Consider the following 23,033-nt stretch of genomic DNA (forward strand, 5'->3'; position numbering starts at 1 on the left):
GGCACTCGGTGTCCTCACGCCCCGGCCGCCACGCCGGCAGGGGGCTCAACCGCCACCTCCTTCCCAGGAGCAGCGGCCAGTCCCTAACTCTCGCCCTCCACTCTGGCAGCCGTCAACCGACCCTTCCCTACCCGCATCACGTGCACCTGGAAGTGCGTGGGTGGGTTCTACAGCGCCTACGGAAATGACGTAGTTCGCCCCGAGTCGCATGATGTGGCAAAATGTTTAAAAAAAAAAAAAGTGGGGGGGGGAGGGGAGGAGGGAGAAACCGGAGCCTGGGGAAAGTGATGAGTCTAGAAAAAGTAGTCCCTCGGTTCCTCTGTTTCTCCGCTGCCGCATCAGCGAAGAGCGCTCCGCGCACTGCGTCCCTGAATTCCTACGCCCGTCCGCGGCGCGGCGTTCGTGGAAGGCTACATAAGGGGGACGGGGTGAGGAGGCTGGGCGGAGTTCTGCCCCGGGATCCTTCCGCAGGGCTCAGCCGTTTCCGGAGTCTGCGCTGCTCCCGGTTCCGCCATTGCGGCTCTCCCGGCCCCTGGAGCCTCCGCCCCCGACCCAAGCTCTCTCGTCTGCCTGCCAGTTCCCTGCGTCCCCGGAGAGTATCCCTCTGAGCTCAGCCTTCCCCCCCTTCCCCTTCTCCTCCTCTCTCTTGGAGAGCCCGGGCAGGCACTGCCCTGCAGCCCCAGTGACAGGAGGAGACCACCGACAGCGCCATGGCCCAGATTCTGCCAATTCGCTTTCAGGAGCATCTCCAGGTGCGTGTGAGTCAGGGCTGCTGAGGGACTTTTTGAGGGTAGTGGGAAGAAAGAAGCTAGCGGCCCGTCCCGAAGGGGATCGAGAGAAGGGGAGTGTGTGTGGGGGGTGTCGGTATTTGGCATAGGTGGAGGAAGGACACTGTCTTAAAAGCTTAAAGGGTTAAATGATATGAGACTAGGATGCAAATGACGAATCGGAGTGCAGAGGGCGGCGAGAGCAGGCCTTACGTCTGTCGGCCACTTATTCTGCTTCCTGGATTGCAAGAATTGCGCATACCAGACCCCCCCTTCCCATTTTACTCAGTTCATTCATTTGGGTAGGGGCTAGGTGGGGGAGCTAATCGCGCGTTTCTCCGTGAGCAAGATTTCTCGTTAACCCTAGGCGATGCAGGGCTGTCACCTTCCCTCGGTCTATTCCCATTTTCACATCGAGTCTGCACCCAGGAATTGTGTGTCGGGTGGGTTGGGGAGGAGCTGCATCCTCCCTGCAGCTAACAACTGAGAAAGGCACCTTGGGGTTTGGGTAGCAGTGGCTTGTGTCTTGCCTTCCCTGCATCTGTGAGGAACCGAAGGTCACACTCACTGAAGGAATAGAAAAAAGATAGAGGGGCGGCTAGGGGCGGTGTCACTCAGGGTGCCTGGGGTCAAGGTCCCAAGGGGAATGCGCATATTTTTTCCTTTCTTGGTTTCTTCGAAGGTTAGTGTACCTCTAAGGCTCACTTTGATTCTTGCAGGTAGGGAGACTTATTTAGAGGTTATTTATGGCCTTTTGGAATCTAGCAGGTAGTTGTGGGATTAAGGCAAGAGTATGTCTCACAGGACTGTGAAGAATTGAGCAGAGCTCCGTTGTAAGTGCATACCTGCTCTGAGTCAGTACCTGACAAGTTGATCTGTAACTGGCTTCTTTTTAATAGGCTGGGGCGCTCCCCCCAACCCCCCACTGCACCTTATCCTGGAGTCAATACACCATTGTCTAACCTGGCAGCCTGCCTGCAGTTGGCCTAGGCAGGTGACCATTGGAAGGCTTCGATGAATTAAGCTTCTGAACTGCAGATTTTCCTGGTTCACTTGTCCTGACTCTTTAATATCATAATTTATTCATATTAATTTACTTTCCCCCAAGTATCCCTATAAAGAAATCTGCTTTCAGCTCCATCTTCTGAAGGGCTAATTTCATGAAGGAAGGTGCAATGATCCAGATCAAATATTGTAACTTATTGAGTGCATTATCACTGAAGGCAATCTGATTTGCTTTTCTCCATTTATATGCATAAAAGATGTTTGATAATAAAGAGGGTTAACTAAAATTTAGCTACAAGTAAAATTAAATATTTCCTTGTAGACTTTACCGTGTTGCTTACATTAACAAATTATTTTACTTTAGGATTCTAAATGTAAACAATAGATCTTTGCCCATAAAATAAGTTGAATACATTTTCTTCAGTCATCACTAGTTTTCAAATAATTCATCTGATTTTGGCAATTAGATCTCTATTTTGTAAAAGTCTGAAAAATGTCAAGTGACAATACTGACAGAGAAGTTAATTTTTGTCCTCAATTCAAGCTTGTTTGAGTTTCCTCTGTTAAGAATATAAAGAGTTTAGAAGGCACTATTCTGGATGCTAGTGGACAGTGGGCTCTTCAGACTGAGCTAAGAGGGAGGCAGCCTGTGCACATTATATATATATAAAAAGTCTAGCTTAATTGCTTGCTTTAATTAATTTGGCCATGATTTGGGTTGCTAGTTTTTCTCCCATTTTTGGGATTAACACTTGTCCACACTGAAGTTCACCAGAAATAGCTTTCTGTGGGTATGTATATAAACCATACAGAAGAGAAGCAAAGATAGCTGCTGATCACATGATCATCGTTGGTGATTTGAGTAATAGTTTTTCATTTCTATTAAACACAAGACCAAAATTGTTGAATGGTCTTAACAGACTGGAATCCAAACTTGTCACTAATTAAAAACAGATTTAATGCAGGTGTGGCATGTGAGTAGCAATTTCTGTAAATACTTGAAGCTGTTTTCCTAAATTAGAAGATTTTGAATATTTATAAAATAGCTTTACAAGTATTCTTGAAGATCTCTTATGTTTATTTTTTGGAGGACCATGTTGACATTTTAAGTTTGGCTGGTAGGATTCTACTCTGATAGATAGTGATCAGTTGTGCCAAAAGGCCAAATCACCAGTCTTTTCCAAGGTAATGTATCTCTTGATCTTGATCTCAGTTTTTTTTTTTTTTTTGGCTTTTTCTTTTTCGAGACAGGGTTTCTCTGTGTAGTCCTGGCTTGTCCTGGAACTCACTCTATAGACCAGGCTGGCCTCGAACTCAGAAATCCGCTTGCCTCTGCCTCCCAAGTGCTGGGATTAAAGTCGTGTGCCACCACCGCCCGGCTATTGATCTCAGATTTTTATCCCATCTTTTTTAGCACATCTGTGTAAGAATTATTTTAATTGTCATCTTAAGTGTTTGATTTCCAAGCCATTCCATTCTGCTTAGAAAACAACTTTCTAAAACACATAGGAGAAGAACTGAAAAATGAGGAACTAGAGAGTGTAGAGTTAGTTCACTTGTGAAAGTTAACAGTAAACTCTAAAATAATTTATTTTAAACTTTTTATGAGAATATTGCAAATAAAAAATTGCTATTTATTTTCCTATCCCTTTGTGCATTTATTTAGATGAAGATCTGTCATCAAGGCTTGGTACTACATCACATAATTTTAATATTTTATGTGATGAAGTAATTTTTGTTGAGTTGCAGATTCTGAACAAATTCTAGGTTGCAGAACTCAGTAAGTTCAATGCCAGCCAGCAAAACCCTGTCTCAAAGGACAAAATGACAAAACTCCACTACCTGCAATTTTCAATCCCTGGCATATTAAGCATTTTGCCATTGGCACATTTTGTTGAGCACTTGGATACTTTTAATTTTCATTTACAAATCTGTCCACCCTATTCTCACTTTGATTCATAAATGAAGGCATGCTGTGTGTTGCTGAGTTGGATAGTAGGATTCTTGCAAGGGTTTCTGTTTTCAAAGAGAAAGCAGTGTTTTCCTGGGATGTAATAGATGCTTAGGTAGACTAGAAGAGCGTCCCACCTGGAAGTAGACTCTAATCTACCATGGAAATAGTTTCTTAACTGAAGACAGGTTTTTTGTTTTTTTTTTTTTTTTTTCCCCAGAATTTTCTTAAAGGCTAGTTTACTCAGCTTTAAGGAGTTTGGCCCACTTTAATGAATATACTTGTGCCCTGATTAGGGAATACTTTATGTAAAACTATAGTTTTCACTTCAATGTGCAGTGAAATTTAAAGTCTTGGGAACTCCGGTAGTGTGCTACCGGTAGTGGAACAGTTGTTTCTGATCATAGCTGAGATTTCTGTCTTAGGAACAGTGATGGTAAGTGAGGCCTAGAGAGTGAGTAGCAGAGCAGACCAATGTCTGGTGTGTGTTGTGTCCTCACTCAGTCCTTGGTCTATCTCACATTAACAGTAGAATACAGTGAGGCTTCAGGCAGTACTCAGAGGCCATAGAATGGGGTGTGGGTCTAGGAGTTCTCCTCTTCTGTTTTTGAGACAGGGTCTTAACTGTGTAGTCCTGTCTGGTCTGAAACTCACTATGTATACCAGACTGGATTTGAACTGAGATATGCTTGCCTCTGGCTCCAGAGTGCAGGAATTATCGCATATTCCACTACACATGGTCATAAATCTTATTTTTAAAACAGTATCTTGCTAATGTTGCCCAGAGTGCATTCAGATTCAAAATTCTCTTGCTTCTCAGCCTCCTCTGTGCTAGGATTCTAAGCCTGCCATCATCATGCCCTGCTGCAATAATTGCCTTTTAAGAGAAGATACAAGGGACCAGAGAAGTGCCTCTGCTTAAGAGTGACTGTTACTCTTGCAGAGCACCTGAGTTTTGTTCCCAGCACATACAAGACAAGTCATAATCTCCTGTAACTCCAGGTCCAGGGGCTCTTCAGACCTCCAAGGATACCAGGCACACATGTGGCACACATAGGTATATGCAGGCAAAATGCTCATGTATGTAAATTAAATAAAACTGATTTTTAAAAAAGAGAGTAAGAGGGCTGGAGAGATGGCTCAGTGGTTAAGAGCACTGACTGCTCTTCCAGAGATCCTGAGTTCAATTCCCAGCAACCACATGGTGGCTCACAACCATCTGTAATGGAATCCAATGCTCTCTTCTGGTGTGTCTGAAGACAGTGTACTCATAGACATAAAAGAAATAAATCTTAAAAAAAAAAAAAAGCAAGAAATTACACAGATTTTCTACTATTTTGTTTCCTTGTTGGACTTTGGCCTACTGAACAGATTTTCATATTGTTTAAAGTATGATTAGTGATGTGATACAGTGAACAAAGGAGGTCTTGGGGCTCAGTGAGACAAGTGCTGACTAACAGAAACGTGATGGTCATAATTAAAAGGAAAAATACAGGTACAGTTCATTTTTTTTTTTTTTTAAGATTTATTTATTTTATATATATGGGTACACTGTTACTCTCTTCAGACACACCAGAAGAGGGCATTACAGATGGTTGTGAGCTACCATGTGGTTGCTGGGATTTGAACTCAGGACCTCTGGAAGAGCAGTCAGTGCTCTTAACCACTGAGCCATCTCTCCAGCCCGCAGTTCATGTTTTATTTAATATGTTATACCCAAAATACTATTTTAGATGTAATCAACATAGAATTAGCTAGTTGAAATTTTATTCAAAATGGGCATTTTGTATTCAGACATTTTGATGTAGACCTTTTCTTCATTAGAAGTTCTTGGTATGTATTTAGAGATCATATGCTTTATTCTAAGAAAACCAAATTTGCATGGCTGGATTATTTACTTCAGTTTTCCTGTTTTGTTTTTTCTTGGTTAGTTTTTATTTTTTGAGACAAGGTCTTGACCATGTAGCCCTATGGCCTGGAATTCATGTAGACCAGGCTGGCCTCAAACTCAAAAAGGTCCACCTGTTTCTGCTTCCCGTGTATTGGGATCAAAGGTGTATACCCCCTTACCCAGCCTTCTTGAGTTTTCTAATAGTTGACTTAATTACCGACTATTAGTTATTTGATTTGGAGTAATGTAAAATGAGTCACAGTAACCATGTTTCAAAAGCTTAGTGTGAGGTGTTGCTTGTGGCCATTGGATATTAATAGTATAGTTGTTGTTTTGTGTTTTTGTTTTTTTTTTTTGAAACAATGTCTCATTGTGTAGACCATACTAATCTGGAATTTGCTAGTCTCTCTGCATCTAGAGTGATTGCAGCCTGTGCCCCACTACACATACTGTCCTGTTCCCCCTACCACCGGGGTTTATCTGTATAGCCCTGACTGTCCTGGAACTTGTATTGTAGACCAGGCTGGCCTTGAACTCACAGAGATCCAACAGCCTGCGCCTCCCAAGTACTGGGATTAAATGTGTGTTCCACCACTGCCCAGGTTGTTACTTACTTTTTTAAAGATGAGGTGTCTCTTAGCGGTGTAGTCAAGAACGCTGGTCTCAAGCTCATGATCCTCCTCTTTCCACATTCTTTAAGGTGGTAATGTGAAGTGAATATACTCACTGAGGTGGGAAATATGTTCATTGTTGATAGTTCCTTTATACTAGAATGAGTTCATTTTATGTATATGCCTTGCCAACACTATATGAAATCAGCTTATCTTGTAAGCCAGTGGCAGTCATACTTCTAGGTGTCTTCCATCAACCCATGAACTCTAGTTAATGCTGTTAACTTGAAGTGAAGGCCAAAAGTTTGGATTTGAATGTATTAATGCAAAGTACACCTGTCAAATGTGGGCTCTGAGTTTCTTTTGTGTTATGGGAAGTATTTTTTTTCCTGCTCTGAAAGAAGTAACTGTCAAAACTTAATTGCCCTCACAATCAAACTCTATTGACTATTACAACCACTTGAGTATCTATTATTTACTAAAAACCTGTTGAATGTTTTATGTTTATCCCTCTGGATAGTCAAATTAGTCTCCTTTTATAGATGGGAAAACTGAAGTTACTGCAGTTAACTTATGGGACCACACATATAGTGATTAGATTTTAATGTTTATATTTTTAGTTTGGCAAGGTACTTTCTTCAGTGGATAGTCTACATAGCTTTAACTGCAAAATTTATTAAAATTAGGTCAGTGAGATGGTTCAGCTGGTAAAGGCATTTTGCAAACCCAAGCACACTTGAAAGCCCTGCACTAAATGAATGCACAGTTGTCCTTTGACTTCCACATATGTAGCATAACATGCATGTACATGGACATACACATTGTGTGCTCATACATTATAATAAAATAAAAAATATTTATCACTATTGCTTGTTCTATATTGAGGTGTTCTGTAATCTTTTTTTTTTTTTTAATGCATTTGTATGTTTTTTGCTTGTATGTAGGTGTATGCACCAAAAGTATGCAGTGCCTACAGAGGCCGAAGAGGGCATTGGATCCACTGAATCTGTAGTTACAGACAATTGGAAGTCACCATATGGATGCTGGGAATGGAACCCAGGTCATCTAGAAGAGTGTTCTTAACTGCTGAGCCATTTCTCTTGTCCCAGCAAAAAAGCCACTTTGGGTGGCTTTGTTTTGGAGACAGGGTCTTGCTGTGTTTGTAGACTAAGTGCCCTTGAATTCTTAATCCTCCTACCTTAGCTTCCCAAGGGCTAGAATTTTAGGCACAAGCCACCATGTCTGGCATAATATTTATTTTATGAGCCAACATTTGTTTTTTTCTTTGCTTTAATTATTTAGATGATATTTTTATAGGGGATTTTCTCTAAGTTCTCATCGATAAAATATTCAAGAAAGATTAGGACCAAGTTAATTTGTGACCAGGATTATCTGTATTTCTCTCATAAAGCAGAAGCTTTGGGACTTTCCTATTGTCTTTTCCTTAGTGACAAGAGTGTGTTCCTCTGAAGCCATTGTTGTATATGTCACTGTATATTCATGGTTGTGGGTTTATACTAATGTAGTGCTAATGCTTCCTGTTCTGACTTAATAGGCAAATAGTTTTTTGTTTGTTTATTTTTAAGTTAGGGAAAGCAGTCTTTCTTTTTTAGTTATTTCTGAAAAGAATAGGAACCAAACTCATTAAGGCCACATTTCATCATACTATGAAATTTAAACTGCAGTGTACAATTCTGGAAAATGCCAGTCTGGGATTTATTTGATTATGTCAGGATTTTAGCTTGTCTCAACTTCCTCAGTTAGGATATCCTTCCTGGCAGCTGTGAAGTTAGATTATAGTATAGGTTGTGTTTATGGCATAATACTTAGCCTTTCTGTACATGTAAATATTAACTCTTCCCAACTGCCTTGGAGAGTTGTCTTTTCATCTACGCAAGGCACACATGCACAGCACGGTGAAGGAGAAAACTACAATCTGCCCATTATTGAAGCCAAGCTCTTGGAGTTCTGCCAGACTGTTTCCCGTTTCTTGTTTTCTATACCTATGTTATTTCTGGAGTAGGAAAGGGAAGCACCCTATAGTGATGCACACCAAGGGGTCTTAAAGATGGCAGTGTTTTGATGGTCTTAGACTACTGAAACTGAATTCTAGTAGCTAATCCCAGCACTTGGGAGGCAGAGGCAGGCGGATTTCTGAGTTTGAGGCCAGCCTGGTCTACAGAGTGAGTTCCAGGACAGCCAGGGCTACACAGAGAAACCCTGTCTTGGAAGGAAAAAAAAAAAAAAAAAAACAAGAAAAAAAAAAGAAAAAAAATTCTAGTAGCTGTGAAATGGGATTTGGTTAACAGTTGCTTTCATTTATTTCCAATTAGCTGGTTCATCTGAAACGAAACTACCAATGACTACACATGCTCAGCTTGTAAAATTTATAAACGTATAGACTTTTATAACTCTGAGTGGACCTTAATTATTTGAGGATTACTCAGGTGAAAAGAAACCTGTAAGAGGTACATGTTTTATGAAACCCATCTCTTTCCCCATTCTGCAGTAGTCTGTATTTGGATATATTGAACTGTGGACAAGATGGTTTTGTGTTTGTCTGATTTTTAACCATAAAACATCCTCCAGGAAAGAATCTTTATTAACTCTGGTCCTCTGGAGGAACAGGAAGTGCTCATCCTCTGTACCATCTCTCCAACACAGGTCTACTTTCCCTATATTTAAAGAAAGGCAAATGACTGAGTTATTTATTAAGGCTACTGAGTCTTTTAAAGTTTATACTTTCAAAGGGGCTAAAAGCTTTTGCTTGTGATTGTGAGTGTGTGTATGTGCTTACTTGCTGGCAATAAAACCCAGAGAGCCTTGCCCCAGTTATGTGTAAGTTCTTATTTCTCAGCTAACACCCTAGCCTTGACAAGCCTTTTTCTTTTTTTTTTTTCCTAAATAAAATTCACAACACCTAAGTTAGCCATTTTAACATGAATGTGAACAGCATGCTGTGCCACACTTGTGGCACACTCTTGGAAAGCCATCATTCACCGGTATTCCTAGCTCTAGGGAGGCTGAGGCAGGAGGATTTGAGTATAGGTCAGACAAGACTTTACAGGAAGACCTTATTTCCAAATAAATAATTGAACAACTTAGTGTTTAAATGTGACATCAGTTAGGAGTATTTATTTTCAAACATTTTCAATGCCTGAGATGGAAGTTAGACCTGTTGAGCAATCTTCCTCTCATTCCTTCCCATTCCTTGGCAACTGGTAATCTGCGTTCTGTCTTTAAGGACTTAATTTTGTGGACTGTTTTACACAAATGGAAATCAAATATTATGTTTTGTCTTGTTTCTGCTGTGTTAATGGGCAGGCAGAGGGCAGGATTTTGCTGTGTAGCCCAGCCTAGAGCTAACTTGGCATCTTCCTGTGTTAGTCTCTTGAGTCCTAGGATTACAGGCATGTACCACCATGTCTGGCCAAGAACAGGTTACATATTTAGGAATTAAAGAGACCAAAATAAATGAAAAGTTATTTTTAGATACTGGAAACAAACTTTACTTATATGAAGAAAACAAGATTAGTATGATAACCTAAACACTGTAAGCATTAAAGATACCCTTTTTTAACACAAACAAAAGCAAGAGTTTTTTTTTTTCCTTTTTGAGACAGGGTCCCACTATATAATCCTAACTGGCTCGAATCTTACTGTGTATACCATGTTAGCCTTAAACTCAAAAAGACCCACCTGCCTCTGCCACCCAAGCACTGTGTGCCAACGACTGTGCCACCACATCCAGTAGTCTTTAGTTTTAACTTGTTTTAGTGGTTGTATATTAGTGAGATGGATTTTTTTTTTTCCTTTTTGGAAAAGGTGATCTACAATTTGAATACAAGTCTTTAAAAGCCTAAAATCTGTTTCTTCTCCCTCAATTTTCTCAGTAATAATTGTGTTAAAGTTAGAATTTAGTACAGTAAAAGTTTGCTACAAGGGGCTGGAGAGATGGCTCAGTGGTTAAGAGCACTTATTGCTCCTGAGTTCAATTCCCAGCAACCACATGGTGGCTCACAACTATCGGTAATGGAATCTGGTGCCCTCTTCTGGTGTGTCTGAAGACAGTGTAGTCACATACATACATATAATAAATAAAATCTTTTTTTAAAAAAAGTTTGATACAAAAATTGTACTTAAAATACTGGATTGAAGATGGCTGTAGGGACACATGCTTATAATTCCAGCACTTGGGAAGCAGAAGAGTCTCAACTTGTAGGCATTTGAGGTCCTTTCTCAAAAAAAAAAAAAAATTGTATATATATCAAGTTGTCAAATAGTAGGTGCTTGGTTGGTGTTAGTTGAAGACAAACTAATTAATAATTGCAATCTTGTTTGAACTTCCTGAAATGCTAATATTAAGTGATTTTTGACACAGCCAGGAACTCTTCATGCTGAATGCAATTTCATTCATTCATGTGAACCTGAAATTTGTGGCACTTAAGTTCACAAGAAAATATTTCAGTAACTAATCTGTTAAATAAAATGATTCTAGTTCTGTAATTTACAGCACCTGGTAAACTAAGTTGGTCATAGGATAAATAAGTAATCCAAGCAGAAAATGAGCATACAGCATATGTCTAATTTTCTAACAGGTCTGTTAGCATATAGTAGAAAATTCACATGAGTATGTGCAGCAGTGGGCCTGTGGCAAGGAGTTAGGACCTAGAAAAGTGGTTTTAGATAGTCATAGCAGGAAATGCTTCTGTCTGTCCAGCTGTGTTCATTCCTAACAGCTATGTAGGTGATGGTTTTGTTGTTGTTTTTGTGAAGTCGTGGGGACTAAACTCAGAGCCTTGTGCTTGCCTTTACTGTTTCTGCTTTTGAGGGTCTGTACATTCTTGAGCTCTTTAAATAAGCCCCTTCTCCTCCCTTTGGTATGTTCTTTGCCTGCACAATGGCATTTGTGAAAGAAAGGGCCTGATCTTGGAATGCCATTTCCCTCTTCAAGATTTTGGGCATAAAACTTCTATATTCTCTGGAGCTTGGTGAAAATTGATCAAATATTTTATCTGATGATTGGATTTTTAAATGAGTAGATAAATAATAATAATAACAATTATTATTATTATTTTGGTTTTTTGAGACAGGGTCTCTCTGTGTAGCCCTGGCTGTCCTGGAACTCACTCTGTAGACCAGGCTGGCCTGGAACTCAGAAATCCGCCTGCCTCTGCCTCCCAAGTGCTAGGATTAAAGGCGTGTGCCACCACTGCCTGGCGATAAATTATTTCTTCTTCTTTCTTTCTTTTTTAAAATTCCCAGTAAGTAGTAGGTTATAAGTAGGAGAAATTCTTTAGATCTTTAGGAGACTCTGGTACGATCCAACTAACCACCTTGTTTAAAGCCCATGTATATCTGGCCGTGGTTTTTGCTTGCATTGCATTCAGTTTCCATTTACTGCCAAGAGTCAAAAGTCCTTCCAGTAGTGATTCCTTCAAAGACTCCTGCAGTAGGAATAAACCTGTATTTTTAGTTTAGTTTAGTTTAGTTTTTTAAACAGGGTTTTTCTATATCGTCTTAGCTGTCCTGGAACTCTCTCCGTAGGCTGGCCTTGAACATCAGACTCACCTGTTCTGCCTCCTGAGTGCTAGGTCTGAAGTGCTAGGCCTGGCAAAACATGTATGTTTTAAGTGTAGGATCAGCAAAGGTTAAAATTAAAAGTGTTTTTATTTGTTGTTTGAAATTTGTGGAGCCAACAGAAACAATGACTGGCATCCTGTTGATAGAATAAACCATGCTGCTGCAATCTCAGCATTTTTCTTTATTTCCTGAAAATTACAGCAACTGCAGTTTTTGACATCCTTCTTTCTAGTTTTCAGGAAGGTCTCAGTGAAGTGACAGCTCAGCATTTTTCAGTGTGTTTAGTACCAGTGGAAGATAGAGGATGTTTGGAGTTTACAGAAGAAATTAGGCTGAATGAAATACTTAGGCTAGGTAGGAAGTTAAGTGCATGCCTATAGAATAACTATAGGTATGTAAAACTGTTGACCTTTTAAGTTGGTGGTTCCTATTAGGAAGTCCTTTCATGCTACAAGAATTAACAGACACGTACATAGAGCATTGAGAAAATAGCTTTGTCTGAAATGCAGTAGCTAATACATACTTGCTGACACTGTGACTGTTGATGAAACAAGAAGGATCTGAAACATGTGGTGCCAAGCACTAATTGTGAAACGTAAGTCTTAAGTAATGCTGTCAGAAACACAAGCTTTAATGTATTTCACTTTTTCAGCTGATGTAGCTGCTAAAGAGCTGTGCTCCAAGTTTACTAGGCATTTTGTGGGACACATCCTCCTTGGGTGTACTTTCAGAGAAGATTTGTGATTCATCTGGCTCATCCAATGTGAGAGCTGCTGGATGAATGAGGCAGAGCAAACCTATTATTTAGTAGGCACAGATACAGTTGCAAATGATGGCAGAGATTGAGATGTTGTATTACTATTGTCTTACTACTTGCCAGTAGTGTGGTTTTATTTAGTTGTGTGTCTTCTGCTAGTATTTTGTTCTTCGTGTGTATTACCAGACTGCGTGTATTTATGGTTCATGCAGTCCTTTAACAATGTTCTTTCTCATGGTTTGGTCACTGCATATTCTGATGTTGACTTACCTCCGAGTTTTCTGGTTCCTTGACTTACTAAGGTTTACCTGTTCTTTTCAGGAAAAGAAGAACAAAGCAGTTGTCTGGGCAAAGCTTACTTAGGAAGTGGTAGAATGGCATTCACACCAGCCTGTTTCAGAGTCGTCTGTATGTAATAAGCTGTAGTCCTAGAGCTTGGGAACTGGAAGGACAGAACTCCTAAAATACAGTGTCTGTGTGGTCTTAAATGCCTGATGTGTGTTAAATCAGTAACTTTTTTTAAAATTAAGAAAGGAGATGGCTCAGTGGTTAAGAGCACTGGTTTCCTCTTCTAAAGGACCCAGGTTCAATTCCCAGCACCCACATGATAGCTCATAACTGTTTGTAACTGTTGTTCCAGGGGATCTAACATCCTTACATAGACATACATGTAATCAAAACACCAATGTATATAAAATAAAAATAAATAAGCATTTAAAAAAAAAGAAAGGACGATCTGGCTGGTCTCAAAATCACCAAGATCTGCCTGCCTCTGCCTCCCAAGTGCAGGGTTCCAGGCTTGCATCACTATGTCAAGCCCCTTTTCAATAAAAACAACAACAAAACCCAAAAACTGAGGGCTAGAGAGATGGCTCAGCTGTTAAGAGTGTATACTGCTCTTGCGGAAGGCTTTCATTTGGTTTATGAGGCAGCATGTTGGGTGCTTCATAACCTCTTGTACTCCAGCGCTGTGGGGCCTGATTGATTGTCTCAACTCTAATGAGTAGGTACTCCACCAGTTGAGCTGCCTCTCCAGCCCACCGTCTAGATAGATTTGTATAGCATTTTGTCCTGTTTACTTTTTAAATTTTGCTTAAGCATTTTACAGATATTCAAATTTCTATGGTATTTTATTTTTAAATACTTGGGCATATCTTTAGAAAATAAGAACATTTTATAATTATATTTCTATAGCTGCTAATACAACTGAATATCTGCAAAACAGTCCAGATGTCTGTCACCACCTGGTATTTGGTTTGTTTAAATCTCGATCTCATCTACATCTTTGTGTTACTTTCAGTTTGTCTAATGTTTTTTTTTTTTTTTTTGGTTTTTTTTGAGACAGGGTTTCTCTGTGTAGTCCTGGCTGTCCTGGAACTCACTCTGTAGACCAGGCTGGCCTCGAACTCAGAAATCCGCCTGCCTCTGCCTCCCAAGTGCTGGGATTAAAGGCGTGCGCCACCACCACCCGGCCTTGTCTAATGTTTTAAAAAACATTTTTGTGTGAATTTCAATTTAGAACAGAATTTCCAGGTGCAGGTTTTATCCATGCTCATCAGATATTAGCTTTTGTAGGGTGAGAGGATGTTGAAAATATGAGCTAGGCCTGGAAGCTTGTAATCCTCTTGCCTTGTGATCCTCAGCCTCCTGGGGGGGGGGGGGGGCTGCAGTCACAAACATGGACCTCCTCTTCAGCAGCCTGTTAACTGTTTTATTTCATTTGCCTTGTATTCTTTCTGATAAGTATACTTTTTAACTACTTAACAGTGCTTGGCAGGTGTGATACTTAAACTTCTCAGTATACTCTAGTGTTTTGTAAAACAAATATATAGTTACATTTTTCAAAACTAAGCTATATTTACTAGAAAGTTGTTTCTTAACATGGTTATCTCAGGTCTTGCTCAGGGTTAGCCAGTTACTGCAATGATGTTGACTGTATCAAAAGATAACTCAAACAAGTTGAGTTTTTAAAATCTAGAATGTGCTGTATTCAACGCATTTTTGGAAAGGTACAGTTATGTATAATTTTGTGAAATGCCCCTCAGTTTTGGGCCATCAAATAGGTTGTAGTGATTGTTTGGGTTGTCTAATTTGGGCAGGGGTCTTTAAAGTAATAGAAAGCAGTTGCTTTCAGTTAGACTCATTGCATCTTTTGATAAAAGTCATAATTGAGTTTTCTGCATCACAGATTTCCTTTTCCTCTGTGTTTTAGGAAGAAAGCAGCTTTTGAAACCAACCTCATGTTAGTTTTAGCATTGCATATTAAGTCCTTACAACTCTGAGCGTACGTAGGTGGTGTCACTCCGAATGTTTAAGATGAAGCAATACACAGATATTAACTTGTTTAACGGTTAATTTTAGTGGAAAAAACTAGGGCCACATCCGGACATTTGGACTCTTTAGGAAGAATCTGGCAATTAATTTTGATGCTACTTGAATTTTAGTGAATTATGAAATTTACTATAATTGTTTACTTGAATGACCTTAGCTTTACCAGCTTCCCTTTTCATCGCAGATGTTGGAGACATCAGTTGTGATAGAAGACTTTAGCAGTGCTGTATACTAGTAAAAAGCGAAATAGGGTTACTTTTCAGGAATACATGGCATGGCTTTGTAGATTCTTTTCTTTGAAATTTAATTAGCAAAATAAAGAGCAGAATTACAAGCCTTAAGTATAGTTTTTTTTTTTTTTTTTTTTTTTTCTCAAAAGAAAGAAAGAAAAAAGACTTGGTAGCACACCCTTGAAGTTTTCCCTGAGGAAGAGGTATCCCTGTTCCTCACTGTCCACTCAAGGCTAATATAGAGTACATAGTATGTTGTAGGGCTCCTAGGTCTGCATAGCAAGGTTGTCTTAAGAAACAAATGAGTGGGAAAGAGATAGAACTTCAGTGTCTTGGGTAAGTTTCTGAGAGCCTACTAACTGTTATCAGTGTAGTAAAATGAAATTCACACCCACGACCAGTGGGCAGCTGAATGAAGCAGATAATGAAATGCAGTGAAAGACAGTTGACTTGTGAGTTGAGCCCACAGTTCTGCTGTGTGCAGTTAGTTACTGATAGTGTCTATGAAGACCTGATGGTGGTGGGCATTGTTTTTAGTGTTTCACATTAAATCCTCACAGCTCTGAGACTAGGTACTGTCATTCCACATGTTTGAGAGGAAGGAAAAATACACAGATCCACTTTAGTGGAACTTTATTTATATTAGTGGGAAAACTAGGGCTACATCAGACATTGGGGCTCTTTAAGAGGAATTCAGAGAAGCAATTAATTTTAGATGCTACTTGAACTTTATATTCAAAATTTAAAATTTATTGTAATTTAGAGTATGGAAAAGTTGAAATGATATTGTACTGCTACAGAATCTTAGACTAGAGTGCCTTCCATCTTCAATTTGATCCAAATTGAAATCAAGAGATCATAAAGCAAAGGGTTTTTTCCTTTTGGGTTTTCAAGACATTGCTCTGTTCCTGGCTGTGTTGGAACTTGCCCTATAGACCAGGTTAGCCTTGAACTCACAGCCTGCCTTTGCCTCCCAAGTGTTGGGATACAAGGTGTGTGCCATCATTTCTGGCTCAAACCTAAGGAAAAGGTTTGCAAATTATTTATAACTTGGTAACTCCAGAGTACTTGGAAGTTTTGAGTTGTTTGATTACCAGTAAGTCTGTTTATATTTTGTAAGGTAAGTTCAAGTTTAGGTCCTAAAGTAATGCCACTTGGCAAAAAAATCTAGCCTGGAAATCAAATTGCAGGTTATAGAGATCATGTCTTTCTCAGAAAGAAGCATCTGATAATCAGTGGCTTTGTTCATTATCCTATTATTTTTTTTAAAAAATGAGAATGGAATTATATGCTTGATTGTATTATGGAAAAATATTTCTAATTGCTTGAGTGACAGATGAGGAGGTGAGTGGCTTCACAGGAATGTAATGAACCCTTTTTTGCTATTTGAATGTTTATTGTTTGTATGCGAATCCAAATTCATTATCTCTATAGATTCTCAGAACAGTTAAATAAAAGCTCTTTGAAGTTAAAAAATCAACTTTATTATTGAATTTTCAAGCTTTCCTAAGTTTTGTCTCTGTTGCTCACATCCCACCCACACAGTCACAGAGAAAGGACTGGTGTACTTGGTTCTGCTCTTCAGGGTTGCCACACTTAGGGATGGTGCCACCCACAGGGGTAATTAGCAATTCAGATGACTTCCCCCACAGACCCAGCCTGTTCTAGATAATTCATCAGAGAGAGATTCCCTCTTTTCAGGTGACTGAAGGTTATATCAGGTTGACAACAAAAACTAACCAGCAAACAAGCATATCTCAAAATATCTTTAGCCTTAACAGCAATATTTTGTCAAGACTACTGAAATCTAGCTATAGTTAGGGTATTGCCGTGTGTCTTCTGAAAAAATTGATATAAGTTGTAGACTTATGCCTTCTTTCTCAGGCATAGATTATATATCATTACATCTTTATAGTTAACTTAATATTTTCTGGCTGTTTTGAAAATAAAAACCTTAAAAGTATTGCTACATTTTTAAAGATTTGGTCTGTACAAATATTATTAAACATAGCTATCTAGTATGGGAATCTTCTTACTCTACTGGTGCATCTATGCCAGAAGTAGAGTTAATGGTGGTTGACCCTGTTCACTACTGTTAGGGTATTTTTCTGTTTGCCTATATTACAGGAAAATAGTAGCAGAATTGGTGATTAACCTTGGCATTTGCCTCAAGTAATACCAGGAAGGGAAAAGAACTTGCCAACCTTTATGGAGGTGTAGGCAAGTCACCTTTCTGTTAACTAATAGCATCTTTAAGGTCCCCGTCCTTTGCTAACATCTAGAAAAGACTTTCTAGGAAAGGGCAGTTTCTTGTTTAGTTGTACAAACGGTCATTGTTTAAGTATTTTTTTAAACATATTTAATCATTTTAGTTTCAATTTAGTTCGCATGCTACACACACACACACACACACACACATATACACGTGTGTGCACGCACTCTTATTCTTGCTCTCTTGTTTTTGTTCTTTGTCTCTTTTTTTCTTCCCGAATTGAGAGTCTTGTGATACAGCCTAGGTTGGCCTTAAACTTAGGATCCTTCTGCCTTACCTCCTAAGTATGTAGGATTACAGGTAGAAGCTACCAAACCCAGCTACTTCAAGTATTTTCAGGTCCTTTCACCTTTACCCTTAAGATATTTAGTTATGTGATTTATCCTTTAGTTTATAATGGATTTCCCATTACCAGTAATCTTTTCTTATAAAAATGCCCATCCCTCTGCTCCATAAGACTAGACTAAACCCTTTATTATTCTGACTAATCTCTGAATATTCTATGCCAAACTCCTCTCTCTTGGTGATGTCAGTCTCAGCCAGACTACACAGTTCTTTTTTCTGCCTTTCCCCTTCTTTTTCATTCTGTTCCTCTTTCATTTTTCCTTTCCTCTTTCAGTTCTGTTCTTTTTCTGAGTTTTTTTTGTTGTTGTTTTGTTTTTGTTTTGTTTTGTTTTGTTTAGGCTGGCCTGGGACTCAGAGATCTGCTTGCCTCTACCTCCCAAGTGCTGGGATTTAAGACGTGCACCACCACATATAGCCCTAATTTTTTTTTCACTTTTAAATAAAATATATGTCTGTTTCACATGGAATATCTTGACTAGTGCTAGTACATTTTTGATAGGAAAACAAAAGATTGGAATGCTTAATTATCTTGGTAGGGTCTGTCCTAGTAAGAAAGGAATATAGTGTAGGATTATATAGATTGCAAACAACTCAATTCTTTTAAAACCAAATCTTCATTGTTTTTTCCTCTACAAGTAAAATACTCTGAAGGTAGACATAGTGCCATTTAACGCTTTCCTTACCTCCTTCTCCCTTCTTCCTTTTTCTTTTGTTCTGTTTTTCATAACAGGATTTCTCTGTGTAGTCCTTACTGCCCTGGAACTCACTCTAACAGGCTAGCCTCAAACTCAGAGATCAACTTGCCTTTGCCTCTTGAATAGTGGGATTAAAGGTGTGCACCACTACCACCTGGCATGCAAATATATGAATGCATATATGTATATATATTATTGGAAAAAGTGTTATGTGCATGATGGATGTTGGCCTGCATATATGTCTGTGTACCATGCACACTTTTGATACCCACAAGAAGAGGGTATTGGGTCCACTAGTACTGAAGTTGACAGGTGGTTGTGAGCTGCCATGTCTGGCTGGACATCAAACCCAGGTCCTCTAGAAGAACAGCCTATTCTTTTAATACAGAACTGTCTCTCCAGACCCTTGTTTTGATTTTTTTGAGACAGGGTCCAAAAAAAAAAAAGGTCCAGGCTAGTCTTAAACTCTCAGCAATCCTTCTGCCTCGCCCTATTGTGTGTAGGTGTTACAGGTATCAGGCACTGTTGTTTTTCTCCTTATATTACTTTTTTAATTTTATTTTTTGGCTGACACTTTTATATAAGTCTACATTTTTTTCAGATACTAAAGAAACTAAACAATGGTATCTGAAATTCAAAAGTGCAGTAGGTGAAGGCTTGGGGTAGAGACAGAGTCCTAGTTCTCATGCAGTAATTGAGAAGCTAGTGTGCTGTGTTTCTATTTATAGCCATATGAACTCTGAGCCATTGAACTACTTTTTGCAACTATGGAGAAGGAAAAGATCTGCATGATTCCTTCGAGAGTCTAAAAACAGATGTGTCTTCCTCCTCAGAAACTAAGTGGATAACTTGATTTTACTTAGTTTGTCTAAGGAAAAGATCTCTTTGAATCTCACTCATGTTCCATTCATACATTTGGGACAATTTCTATTCATCTACAGTCCTAAAGTTAAATAAAAATAATTTGTGTGTTTTACCACAACCACATTTGTTAGACGTTACCTGTTTATAGCTTGTGTATTTGCCTGGCATTGCAGTGTATCTTGAGCTTGTAAAGCTGGATAATGTCTACTTCAGTGCCATGTGTGTATTAATGGTTAGATAGCTGCTTGGCTTTTTGCCCTGGGTGCTGTGTCTGAGTTATATAACTACATTTTATTACTGGCTATACTTTATAGTATTTGAGGAATTAAAGGGAAGTGAAAGTAAAAGAGTCTTAGTCTCATTCTGGACCTTATTCAGATTCTGGCCTGTTTTTAGGGAAAGAGGTTTGACAAAAGAATTCCCTAAGATACAGCTGGCATTGCTCAGGCAGCACAGTGAAGGGAAGGCATAGCTGGGGACAGGGTTTTTTTTTTTTGTTTTTTTTTTTAAAGGATTTAATTACCCAGAGAATTAGTGACCCATTCTAGTAGAGATCTTTCTAGTAACAGGTGAAAAAAAAAAATTTAGACCATGTTACCAAACCTGTAAGTAAAATTCGACATTCACATATTATCATCATTATAAATCCTATTTTATCTATCAATGCAAGACCAATAGTGACAATGAAAAAGTAATAGATCTTCATCTTCTAAAAAATGTGACATTCAACTGCTGTTGTATAACTTAGAACTACAGAGGTCAGAGATGAAGGTAAAGAACAGAGCAACTTCTGAGGGCTGGCATTTATGGGTCAAGGGATTTCTAATCATTGTGTTTCTTGGTGACTTTTAAGATCTTTTTTTTTTTTTTTTTTTTTTTTTTTCTAGCTCCAGAACCTGGGTATCAACCCAGCAAACATTGGCTTCAGTACCCTGACTATGGAGTCAGACAAATTCATCTGTATTAGAGAAAAAGTGGGCGAGCAGGCTCAGGTGGTGATCATTGATATGAATGATCCCAGCAATCCAATTCGAAGACCAATCTCAGCAGATAGTGCCATCATGAATCCTGCCAGCAAAGTGATTGCACTGAAAGGTATAAAGGATTGTGGATATTTCTCTTGAAATTCTTATGTGTGTTGTATGCAAATAAAATTATTGATTTGTACTTTTTCTTTTGTATGTTGAATAAATTTAATTAGAACTGTAAAGTTGGGATTAATCCTGAACTTGAGTTAGTGTTTATAATTTAAACATAGAGTGTTTCTCTGAAATGTAGAATAGATGTGCTTGAAATGATTTTAAGTTTTAGGATAAATACATTTAAGTTTTATATCTGATATGATAAAAGGCTAAAAGCATTTCTGTATAGGGGAATGAAATTAATATTCTGTAATAAGTCATAACAGTATTAGGATCTAAACATTTCAGAAGTTATTGTAACAATCAGCTTCTCCATTCTGTGCCTTTTTATAGTTTATGCTTCTTTTCACTTAGATCATCAAGTGCTAAAAATGGCTTGAACTTAAACTGCTTAGAGAGAGTAGGGGGAAAATAAGAATGAATGAATACCAAGCACACTATTTTAAAATTATGATTATTATTATTTTAGTTGAGTCTTGCTTTGTTGTCCAGGCTGGCTTTGAACCTGGAATCCTCTTGCCTAAGTCTCTTGAGTAGCTGAGATCATAGGTGTGGGCATCTAGGCCTAGCCAAACTAATTTGTTTCTACAGGGAACATTACGGATCAATCTAAATAGAGTTGAACAATCTTATTTTATCTGAGAACCTATTTTCTTTTCCTTTGAAATTTAGAATGAAGGTATAATAGAAGACTAGAAGTTACTAAGAAGTCTAGGTACCAAACTGTTGGACCTTTGAAATGGCATTTAAAACTGCCTCCTTTGCTTTGTGCTTTAATTAGGGACTGGATCCAATGCTGCACACATGCTAGGCAGGTGTGCAGATGGTTAATACTGCGCTATATCTCAGCCTTCATTTTTCTTGTTAATAAGAAAGAGAACTCAGTTTCCCAGTAACTTATAAAAGTGTGCATGAGTTTTCAGAGGTGAACTTTTTAACCTGTCTTTTCTTCACATCACTTAAACTGGGGGCCTTATTTTGGTGCTATAGTTTTTTGTTTTGGTGAGACAGGCTCTCTCTGTTTTGTAACCCTTATGTTCTGATCTTGTTATTAGACCAGGCTATCTTCCAATTCACAAAGATCCTCCTGCATCTGCCTCCCTAGTGCTGGGATCAGAGGCACGCACCACCATGCCCAGCCCATTTAATCTTTAAAAATACATCTTGAATAACTCTTTGTAGAAATGTTCGACTCTAGAAGTATTGAGAGCTTTTTTGGCTTTAAGGAAATTTTTTAGAATTCTTTTTAGAGCATTTTGTTTATTTTTTGTGTTTGTGTTTATATGTGAAGGTCAGAGAACAACTTGGGGAAGTGTTCACCTTCTACCATGTGGGGCTGGCTTGGCAGCAAATACCTTTTCTTGCTGAGCATTTCAAATAACTTAGATTTGGGATCTTTGCATAGATTTTATTCTTGAGTGCCACTAATCTGAAAGTCAATGATTAGAAGCCTAGACTTTCTGGTTTCATGGTACAGGTTTTGGAACATTTTGGAGTGTCTTACTAGCAGGTTGGGAACTAAGAATAACAGTCAACATAACATCAGAATTTGTCTGGCAAAATTGATTTCATCCTCAGGAAGGATATTCCACCTTTTACCTATGACCAGATATTTTGGGATAGTATACATTTTGCTTTTATCTAAAAGTTCATTACGTTTTAAAGTATTAAAATGTCCGTCAGCCTCCTTAAATAATTTGAATTTGAGTGCTTTGCATATATCACACTTCTCTTTTTAAAGGCCATCAGTTAAATTTTGCCAAGTTCTTTTCTATTTTTAATGTTACTATTATCTTATCACATTTCTTAATGCTTTCTTATGTGTGCAGATGGTGAGTTACCTTAAAGTAGATTGTGTTAGTCATTGTCCTGTTCTATAAAAAGAATAGTTAAAAAGAAATTATAGCTTTGCAAAATAGTGTATTATACTTTGTATCTGTTCACTTCATTAGCTGTCATCCCTTGTTCTGTTCTCTAGACACTTAACACATAGTCTAGCCCCTTTCATGTAAGACAGAATAAAAGTCTAGTTATCTGGAGGTTGGTGGATGCAGTAACGTAAAACAGATTCTTAGAAAAAATTCTGCTTCCCTCTGAAGCCAGTTTAAACTTCATGCCTTCTTTTTATAAACAGGACTATAACTTCCACAATTTCTCCAGTCTGGTTGTGGTTCCTAAACCGTGTGGGATGGGAGTCATACACTGTCTTATGGAAGAAGGCTTTGTCGTGTAGTAAGATGGGTTGCAGTACAAAGCTCTTAGGTTTTGTCTGTTTCCCACCTCCCCTTTCACCCTCCCACTCTGACAGCTTTTGTCCTTTAGGAGCCAGATTCTCTGTGGCTCAGGAACGGAGTTGTCCTCAGTCTCAGAGGATTAATCTGCATAGCCTAGTCATAGCTGTGGGCTTTGACTGCTGTTGATTTCAGTGAAATCACCTTTCTTGACTGTGATAAATTTCAAATGACAAGTATAAGCCCTTGTATCTGACTCTGGACTTTTAACATTAAATGCAAATTTCACTTTTCTTTTACTAAATGCTTACTGTCTTAACTGGATGAAGCTTGAACTTTGTTCTCACTCTAGTATATT

At 38.6% G+C, this 23,033-nt stretch overlaps 1 protein-coding gene across 2 annotated transcripts in view; it reads left to right on the top strand.

The window, feature by feature from the left end:
* The first annotated feature begins 210 nt into the window (after positions 1–210).
* Positions 211–23,033, top strand: part of Cltc (clathrin heavy chain) — a 61,147-nt gene continuing 38,324 nt past the window's right edge. For both annotated transcript variants that reach the window (XM_034505451.2, XM_034505454.2), the window contains exons 1-2: positions 211–752; positions 20,190–20,397. In XM_034505451.2, coding sequence (XP_034361342.1) covers positions 711–752; positions 20,190–20,397 — 250 coding nt within the window. In that variant the 5' untranslated portion in view covers positions 211–710. The remainder of the gene's footprint in view (positions 753–20,189; positions 20,398–23,033) is intronic.

The sequence above is a fragment of the Arvicanthis niloticus genome, chromosome 6, assembly GCF_011762505.2.
Source record: "Arvicanthis niloticus isolate mArvNil1 chromosome 6, mArvNil1.pat.X, whole genome shotgun sequence".
Taxonomy (NCBI): domain Eukaryota; kingdom Metazoa; phylum Chordata; class Mammalia; order Rodentia; family Muridae; genus Arvicanthis; species Arvicanthis niloticus.